Source organism: Palaemon carinicauda, chromosome 40 (assembly GCF_036898095.1).
Source record: "Palaemon carinicauda isolate YSFRI2023 chromosome 40, ASM3689809v2, whole genome shotgun sequence".
Taxonomy (NCBI): Eukaryota; Metazoa; Arthropoda; class Malacostraca; order Decapoda; family Palaemonidae; genus Palaemon; species Palaemon carinicauda.
In genome coordinates this window covers 19,356,738-19,367,243 of record NC_090764.1, presented here as the reverse complement: position 1 = coordinate 19,367,243, position 10,506 = coordinate 19,356,738, and the positions used below count along the sequence as shown (strand labels likewise).

The following is a 10,506-nucleotide window of genomic DNA, read 5'->3' as shown; positions in this document are numbered from 1 at the left end:
GATTTGAAACAGAATTATATTGCTTTTTATAGAAACGTTGTAATCAACATTGGTGACTCCATGAATTTTTCTCCGTCAAAAAAGCACCAACACGGAAATCGCTGTAACCGCGAACAACGATGGAAGTGTCGTTTGAATATTAAATGACCACAAGAGACACTCTTTGAGAACAATTTACACTAAACATTCAATTTAAAATGGAATATGAAAAGAAATATTCAAATAGGCCTAATGATTTAGCATTGTATTTTTATTTCATATTTTCAACTGATAATTTATTTCCAAGGTTCTAGCAAGAACATTGATAGAAAGGACACTAAAAATATACATTAACAATCCCAAAAAGAAATATAAAGAATTTGGTAATACCAAAGCAAATGAAAAAGGGAAATAATGTAAAAAAAAAAAAAAAAAAAAAAAAAAAAAAAAAAAAAAAAACTCACCTTCAAAGATAGAACCTGTTACGGTTTGATAAGCAAAGCCAACTACATCGTGGATATCTTTCCATTCATAATTACCAACAGGTGTCTACATTTGTCTTCCATTAGAAGAGTAGGTAAGCTGTCTCAATTTCCTAAATTACATATCTAACAGTATCGTAACTTAATGAGAATTTTAATTACCTTAATATCTGTTAGATTTTTCATCACTACGTCAAACTGCAGATGTATCGCGGTTTTTTTTTACTTAGTTTTATAGCAAACACATTATATTGGCAAAAAGACTTGAAGCGAAGCTGGGTCACGTTTAAAGGTTTAAAGGCCGTTCATGAATGTGAGAGACAAGGGAGAGTGACATTGTCCTATCAAGCAGGACAACGCACAAGAGACTGAACATATATAAATATGATCAGCACCCAAGCCCCCTCTCCAATCAAGCTAGGATCAAGGAGGGCCAGACAATGACTGCTGATGACTCAGCAGATAGACCTACAGGCTCCAACAAAATCTCCCATCATTAGCTCACAAGGATGGTTTGGTTGAAGCGACCAAAGGAACTAACGAGTTTGAGCGGGACTCGAACCTCAGCCTAGGGTTCACCAGTCAGGGACGTTACCACATCGGTCACCGCAACCCTTGCTGGGGATCTAACAGAATCTTTGCCCACTCCACAGAAATTTAGGTTAGCTTTGATGTTTTACATATATCTATACTTATAGGTAAATGAACAATACTTTTGGGGAATAAGTGAGTCCAAGGAAGTCGTTTTTGAAGGGGCTGGTGCTAGTCCCATCAGCTGACCAACTTAAAATATAATTGTACTAAAAACTTAATACATACGAGGAGGAATTATTCGTCGTGAGCTCTTGGTCTATAAGTTTACCATCCACTCAAGAAAGTCCTCCACAAACATTTCTATCAACATGATAGATAAGGCTACACAGCCATTTTAATATAAATTAAAACGTGATGCTGACATTATAATTCTCTCTCTCTCTCTCTCTCTCTCTCTCTCTCTCTCTCTCTCTCTCTCTCTCTCTCTCTCTCTCTCTCTCTCTCTCTCTCTCTCTCTCGTGGCCAAAGGATAACTGAAAATTTGAAATATTCAAAATAACTCGTTTAGATAGTTTTATATCACCTGTCTAAATAAATGTATTCAGCCGGATGGAAAAAAATTTAACTTTGTAATTAGAAATTAATGAATTACAGGATAATAAAACTATGCACACGATACTTGTATACTTCTCTCGCTATGTGAAGAATACAATACACGGTTATTGTATAATAAAACATACTTACGTCAAAAGTATTTTTGAGACTTTAGCAGGAACTACATGTTGTACATTCAAAACTTAGCCATTTCCGTTTTGAAATCAAATTTTCAGTAAATCCCTAAACAGAAAATATAGACATTGTAACTTCAATTATCCTAGTATATATATAAATAAAAAAAAATCAATACATCACATAAATTGAAAATACAAATTACGTGTGTAGTACGAGTCACGATCTCGTCAAACTTATTAGATCATGGTAGGAGTATGTTTTAGTCGTAGTACAAGTCTGCGTTAGTCGTAGTACGAGTCTGCTTTACTCGTAGTACGCGTCTACTTTACTCGTAGTACGAGTCTGTTTTGGTCATAGTACAAGTCTGCTTTACTCGTAGTACGAATCTGTTTTGGTCGTAGTACGAGTCTGCTTTACTCGTAGTACGAGTCTGTTTTGGTCATAGTACAAGTCTGCTTTACTCCTAGTACGAGTCTGTTTTGGTCGTAGTACGAATCTGCTTTACTCGTAGTACTAGTACGAGTCTGTTTTGATCGTAGTACGAATCTGCTTTATTCGTAGTACGCGTCTGCTTTACTCGAGTACGAATCTGTTTTGGTCGTAGTACGAGTCTGCTTTACTCGTATTGCGAGTCTGTTTTGGTCGTATTACGAGTCTACTTTAGTCAGAGCAGATCAACGACTAAGCATTCTCAAGAGATCAGAAGAAACCTCTCAGAGTCAAATTGTTGAATATGAGAAGTTTCTTAAGAGCAATGACTAGCAGCGAGGCATACAGCCTCCATGGAATTAAGGCATACATACTGTAGCATACAATATGTACCTGAAATCACGAGACTCACTCTCCACAGTTGACAACAAACGGTTATTTTTGGTTTTCCTTTCTCCGCTTGATTTCGTTATTTATCGACAACAAATATGCTTTAATCTAATTGAACTCATTTTAAAAATTATATCATTATAATATATATACTAATGCCAGTACAATTTTTCATACTGAATTCGAGCGCGATTTGATCAGGGTTCATACTGTCTGACTTTGAATGCTATGAAACAAACGGCCTTAAAATAGAAATAAATATGTATAAAAATACTATCACTGGAATATGTAGGAATGCTGCTTTGTCAACAATGATACTATCAATCGGAATAGCAATAAAGTTTGGTATATACCGTTTTCATTAAATGAAGGATATCTGGTATCCTGTAATGACTTAGTACAAATTTTTCTCAAGACAAAAAACATTGTTTTTTCCGTCTCAGTATTGAATAAAAACAAATATATTTCAAAGTTAATATAACATCATTAAATGAACTCTGATAGCAAAATAAAAACAACGAAAAAGTCGTATACAAAAAATCAGTCAATCTCAAACTGATTCATAGACCTATGAAGCACTGTCATCTTGATTTAGAAAAATATATTGGAATTTTGTTTAAAAATAATCACTCGTCCACCGGGAGAACACAATACAAAGTCATTAGACTTGTAATCAAGGAGTTAATCACACAAAAATATACTATTGCTACCTAAATTACACACCGCCACTGCCTATAAAAATTATATAGTTCACTAAAAAAATGAAACGTTAATGCATTTCTGTAATACTGAGTAAATCACATTGACATTTCACCAACTTAAAACATAAGGAAGACATCATGGAGCACTTGAGAGTTTGCTTTTCCAATAGTTTCTACGTAATGTAAGGTTATCTAGTCGTAGGATTGGAGGGGTGACGCGCATGGGAATTGCTCTGGACGGGTAATTCAATAAGTGAACTGGAGGACTGTTCTGGGAACTGTTGTTGTGCCTGGTCAGTCCTCAGCGCATGACTAGAAGGCGCTCTCTGCTGTGAGGCTGAGGAGGCATGGTAATACGCAGGTGACGCCAATCTTGTGTTTGGCGAAGTGGCTTTCTGGCTACTCTGGTTGTACACAACGGTTTCTTCTTGTAGGTGGTGTGACATCTGCTGTTGCTGCTGCTGCTGCTGTTGCTGCTGCTGCTGTTGCTGCTGATACTGCTGGAGAGTGAGCTTAGCTCTATGTTGCAGGCTCTTGTGGTTAGCGAGAGCATTGCGCGTTCTGTAGTGCTTGTTGCAAATGTCACATTTGTGTTGGTAGGTGGAGGTAGCAGAATGTTGGTCGCGTATGTGGGTGGGCAGGTGGGTCCTTTTGCTCAGCCACTTATAGCAGATGGGGCACTGCTGCTGCCGCCGAGGGTCCACTGCAACAAAACACAAAAATCAACAATAACAATACAGGCACCTCCTTAGCAACATTAGCGTCCTAAATCAACCAGCATTTTGTCATATTGTTCTATACGACTAGTATTGGCACTACAGCTCTACGGATACACATAAACACACTGAAAGCAAGAAGCTCGCAATAGACATACATTTTTTTCCTTAAGGCTGCACAACCAGAGTCAAAGTGAAAATCATCGCACTTCACCAGATTTACTAAACCTGATAACACTTGCATATGATTATTACATCGACAAGCTATTGAGGATACAAAGAGCTATACTCAATTACACACCTAAGTGTAAATAACATAACAGTTTTTGTAAAATAAGATGATGCAGAGATCCCATATCAGGATGATGAAGAGACAGCCTTCCAGGTTCCCTTATTTGGTACAACATATTATTCGGTACAACATATCCACGGGAGATATAATTCTTTGATAAAAGGGACACATTGTCGAACTGATTGTAGAGATATAAGTGTTATTTCCTGGGAAAAAGTACATCTTTGCTGAAAGAAGAATGGTGAGACGTAGGCACTGATCCCTAATAATTACCAAAAAGGCAGAATATCTTGGGGAATATAAACAAGTTTGAAGTTTATAGTCGAAACTCACTGAATACAGTTTACCGAAACGAATTAAAACGTGCAACAACACCATTCTTTTTATTTCTTTCTCCATCACCACATTAATGAAAAGTTATATTACTCTTGTATTTCTTATAACTTTTAAATACCCATGGTAATTAAGCAATACCTAACTGAAAACAATACAATTAAATCTGCGTTCACAGAGAGGCTGACCAAACCCTTAAAGGGTTAATACTTGTATTACCAGTTGATGTATGATAGGGACTTTGAGTTCTCTCTTACGGAAGGGTACAGAAGGTTATGAAACTATTGGTGCACAATATGCTCGAATCACTATGACACCAGGAACGTTTATTTATTTCCTTTCCTCACTGGGCTAATTTTCCCTTTTGGAGCCCTTGGGCGCTTATAGCATCTTGCTTTTCCAACTAGGGTTGTAGCTTGGCTAATAATAATAGCAATATCAATAATAATAATAACAACAACAGCAACAACAACAAAACAACAACAATAATAATAATAATAATAACAATAATAATCATCATCTCCCTCCTACGCCTATTGACGCAAAGGTCCTCGGTTAGACTTCGCCAGTCACCTCTATCTGTTTATCATAATACGAAAGTGTTATCAAAATCCATGGCAAATCGTGTCAGAAAAACACACGTATATTGCGATCCTTCTTCTGGAGTAAGAAAGATCAAGAACCACATCCTGGTTGTTTCGTCTGTTTTTTACTATCCAGGGGAGAACAATATTAAGGTAATTAACATATTTGCTAATCATGATTAAAAAAAAAAAAAAAAAAAAAAAAAAAAGAGCACCCAAAAATTCGTATTTAAAAAAGAATGGTTTTGGATTTAGGGGCTCATGTTCCGAGTTTCATTTGTATTATAGAGAGTTACCTTTCCTTTATATATATATATATATATATATATATATATATATATATATATATATATATATATACATATATATATACATATATTTATATATATATATATATATATATATATATATATATATATATATAAATATATATACACACATATATGTACATATATATACATATATATATATATATATATATATATATATATATATATATATATATATATATATATATATATATATATATATATATATAGTTGATGGTTGGGTTCCTCTCGGGAATCGCAATTTAAGCAGAATTGACGATTTTATTTTTACTTGTATATATATATATATATATATATATATATATATATATATATATATATATATATATATATATATATATATATATACATAAATATATATATATATATATATATATATATATATATAATTTATATACACAAAGAGGATTTTGTGCTGCTCTTAACCCCTAAATGAATTCGAAAATCAATCGACGAACAGCAAGATCGATTTAAATTCTGCAAATTTTTTCTTATTCATATGCTTTGGAGGCAAAGTCAGATTTTTCATCCTGCTCCCCCCTCAGCCCCCTTCTCTGTCGACAAGTCCTGAAGTGCAAAAATGCGGATGTGAACTCAAGGCTATGTGGCCCATAGCCAACTTCGTTTTAAACTGGATATTTTTTTTTTCCCAAAAGCTAACCTGAAACTCAAGCGTCGATGAAGAATTTTTTTTTTACCCTATATCGTTCCTTTATTAGCTTTGTGCAGGTTATTATTATTATTATTATTACTCTCATCATTATTATTATTATTATTATTAGTAGTAGTAGTAGTAGTAGTAGTTGTAGTAGTAGTAGTAGTAGTAGTAGTAGTAGTAGTATTCTATTATTATAATTATTATTATTATCATTATTATTACTATTATTATTATTATTATTATTATTATTATTATTATTATTACTAGCTAAGCTACAACCCTAGTTGCAAAAGCAAGATGCTATAAGCACAAGGGCTCCAACATGGAATAATAGCCCAGATAGGAAAGGAAATAAGGAAATAAACAGACGATATAAGAAGTAATGAACAATTAAAATAGAATATCTTTTAAAACATTAACAACATTAAAACAGATATTTCATTTACAAACTATAAAAAACCTGTCATTAAATTTTCTACAATAAATAATCTTTATTGAGAAGATATTCTTACGTATATCCAGTTATGGGAGAATAAATAAAAAAAAAAATCCTCAGTTAAACGTGGATAAGATTATTTTTTTCTATCTCATTCTCTTATTAGCACTGTAAAAGTTATACGTTGAGTAAATTCTCAACAATAGAGAATCCTTATTGAAAAAAACTTGTAATTAGGAAAAAAAAAAAAAACTCAACTGCAGTTGAGAATATTTTTTTCTCTCATTTATTTGAGATGTTGGGTATATTCTCTACAACAAAAAATCCTTATTGAGAATTCTTGTAGTCAGGTAAACATTATAGAGAGAAAAAAAAACTCAAAAACTCAAAAACTAATGTGTAATTGAGATTTTTTTCCTATCTAATTTCTTTGATATATCGTTGGATATATTCTCTATAACAAAAAATCCCTATTGAAAAGACTTGTATTCAGGTAAATATAAAAACAGATACGAGAAGATATCCAATAAAACAATAAACTCAGCTAACGCAAAGGTATCTTCCTCCCACTACAACCAAACTTGAGGTCGAGGTAAAAATTCACCTCCGAATGAATGCAAGCCTTATATAATACTACATACCCGACGTAAACCCCCCCCCCCCCCCCCCCCGGACCGCATACCTCAGCGGCAAGTAGTTCCGACAATGGTACGAAGGACGACGCGTGCAAAAACTCTTGCTTGGTCTCGAGCTCATAGAACCTTCATCTAATTACACTTTTATCGAGCTGGGATCACTTCCAAGTAAGGGAGAAGGCGATGCAAACTCGCCTATACCTACACGACAGGTTAATTAGATAATGGTTCCTCTTCTTCTTCTTCTTCACCCCGAGGGTAGGATGCTTGCAAGATTATTGTAATGAGTCTTCACTCCTCGGCTGTTCAGTTCGCGCCATTAGGCATGAATTGTGTTGTAACAGATTATTGCATACATCGCTTGCCTGGAATGCTGATCATACCGGGAGAGAGAGAGAGAGAGAGAGAGAGAGAGAGAGAGAGAGATGCAAGCAATAGGTTGCAGTGGAATAGCGTAGCAATTCATAACCAATTAAATAATTAAATTTACCCTTTACGCAGTTTCTTCTGGTGATCTAGTACTGGAAACGGTGCGTAAATGGATAATCAAAGCGTTGGCTGTTTTAAACTGGTTATCTACATATACGTAAACCCAAAGTTTAAATATGCAGATCTTGCATAAACCAATCTATGTCGACTTGGTCTTGCGGATTTGAATGCCACCTTACAAAAGCTATTTTTCTAACAATACAATAAATTAACATATTATAATGTCTATCTTTTACTTCAGAAAATAAACATCTATTTTTGCGTATTCAGAATCCTTCACATCGTGTCCAGGCAAAAAAAAAAAAAAAAAAAAAAAACTCCAAACCACTGACTTATCAAATATGATAATAAGCAGTATACTATGGCCATATAAAACTGATAAAGATATTATAAAGGATATTACAATTCAAATGTTAAAATACTCAGAGAACTGGAATGATAAAAATGATTTTTCCTCGGAAAGTATATTTATCCCTTTAAGAACCACTACGTTCAGCATGTTACATATTAATTGATTTCCGTTCGCCTCACACACACACACACACACACACACACACATATATATATATATATATATAGTTGCAAAAGTCAATGGAACCTCAGTTTCTTGGGCCCGGGTTCGATTCCCCGGCCGACTAGAAGCTATTATCTTTGAGTTGATTACCCCTTGGGTCTCTGATCCCGAGGTATAGAGGGAATCCTATTAGGACGAGTATAATATATGGCTTTTATGAATATGAAAAACACGTCTAAATGTTCAAAATTTATTATTCATATATATATATATATATATATATAGAGAGAGAGAGAGAGAGAGAGAGAGAGAGAGAGAGAGAGAGAGAGAGAGCAATGTGAAGGATGTTTAGAATCAATAGTATGGAAATTGACGTATTTAAAGCTGCTTTAAAATGGAGTCGAAGAACGAGTTAGAGCGAACAAACAGCTGAGACACTGATTTGGTGTAAGCGGGATTCTGAAATACGGATGTGTAATGTCTCCACAACTGTTCTGATGAAATAATAGTCACGGTGATAGAAAGAACAGCACATGTAAGTTAGGCTAAGTCTTCTGATTGGAGTTAGTGAAGAAAACCTACTGAAACTAGTAAAAGAAAATGAAAACCTATTAATGAGGTCATTGAGTAAACGTAAAGAATTATGGTAGGATGCGAAGCAGTGATTCGCAAAACAGGTGAATCATTAATACAATTGTCATCACTAGCTAAGCTACAACCCTAGTTGGAAGAGCTGGATGCTATAAGTCAAAGGGCTCCAACAGGAAAAGTAGCCTAGTATAACCTTAAGTAAGTGAACTCTTAGTCAAGAAAGGCTGCAGAATGGGTGCAAAATATTATGATGACTCTTGAATTGTCTGCAAAAGTTAAGATGAAAATGTATTATGGTATTATTGAGACATATTTTTTCATGGGAGTGAAGTGGGGGATGTTAAATTATGGTAGGATGTGAAGCAGTGAGTCACAAAATAAGTGAATTATTATTACTATTGTCATCACTAGCTAAGCTACAACCATAGCTGGAAGAGCTTGATGGTATAAGCACATGGGCTACAATAGGAAAAGTAGCCCAGTGTACCGGAGGGCAAGTGAACTCTTAGTCAAGAAAGGATGGTTGCAAAAGATTTGGATGACTTGAATCATCTGCAAAAGTTAAGAGCGAGAAATGTGATGTGCAATAAAAGGTAGGGTGAAAGATGAAGGAACCTTTAGGAAATGTGAAAGAGAGCATTTGGGAGGAAAGTCTCAATTTTCAAGAAGTGTCAGAGTGTCAGTAGGGTAGAAATGAGCTACGCAGTGTGTGTGTAAGGGGGTTTGTAGGGTAGAGATGAGCTACGCAGTGTGTGTGAGGGGGTTTGTAGGGTAGAGATGAGCTACGCAGTGTGTGTGAGGGGGTTTGTAGGGTAGAGATGAGCTACGCAGTGTGTGTGAGGGGGTTTGTAGGGTAGAGATGAGCTACGCAGTGTGTGTGAGGGGGTTTGTAGGGTAGAGATGAGCAACGCAGTGTGTGTGAGGGGGTTTGTAGGGTAGAGATGAGCAACGCAGTGTGTGTGAGGGGGTTTGTAGGGTAGAGATGAGCAACGCAGTGTGTGTGAGGGGGTTTGTAGGGTAGAGATGAGCTACGCAGTGTGTGTGAGGGGGTTTGTAGGGTAGAGATGAGCTACGCAGTGTGTGTGAGGGGGTTTGTAGGGTAGAGATGAGCTACGCAGTGTGTGTGAGGGGGTTTGTAGGGTAGAGATGAGCTACGCAGTGTGTGTGAGGGGGTTTGTAGGGTAGAGATGAGCTACGCAGTGTGTGTGAGGGGGTTTGTAGGGTAGAGATGAGCAACGCAGTGTGTGTGAGGGGGTTTGTAGGGTAGAGATGAGCAACGCAGTGTGTGTGAGGGGGTTTGTAGGGTAGAGATGAGCAACGCAGTGTGTGTGAGGGGGTTTGTAGGGTAGAGATGAGCAACGCAGTGTGTGTGAGGGGGTTTGTAGGGTAGAGATGAGCTACGCAGTGTGTGTGAGGGGGTTTGTAGGGTAGAGATGAGCTACGCAGTGTGTGTGAGGGGGTTTGTAGGGTAGAGATGAGCTACGCAGTGTGTGTGAGGGGGTTTGTAGGGTAGAGATGAGCTACGCAGTGTGTGTGAGGGGGTTTGTAGGGTAGAGATGAGCAACGTAGTGTGTGTAAGGGGGTTTGATACACTGCTGAGAAGAATTGTGTTATTGTATGAATTGCCTGATGAGGAAGTTTTCTTCATAAGGACCATCCACAAATCAGAAGCTAAAGCTAAG

General features: G+C 36.2%; 1 protein-coding gene across 2 annotated transcripts in view; it reads right to left on the bottom strand.

Annotated features, from left to right (window-relative positions):
- Positions 1–3,042: 3,042 nt before the first annotated feature.
- Positions 3,043–10,506, bottom strand: part of LOC137631578 (protein bric-a-brac 1-like) — a 406,081-nt gene continuing 398,617 nt past the window's right edge. Inside the window, exon 6 of one of the 2 annotated variants that reach the window (XM_068363424.1) lies at positions 3,043–3,950. In XM_068363424.1, the coding sequence (XP_068219525.1) occupies positions 3,436–3,950 (515 nt within the window). In that variant the 3' untranslated portion in view covers positions 3,043–3,435. The remainder of the gene's footprint in view (positions 3,951–10,506) is intronic. The other variant, XM_068363425.1, reaches the window with a different exon arrangement.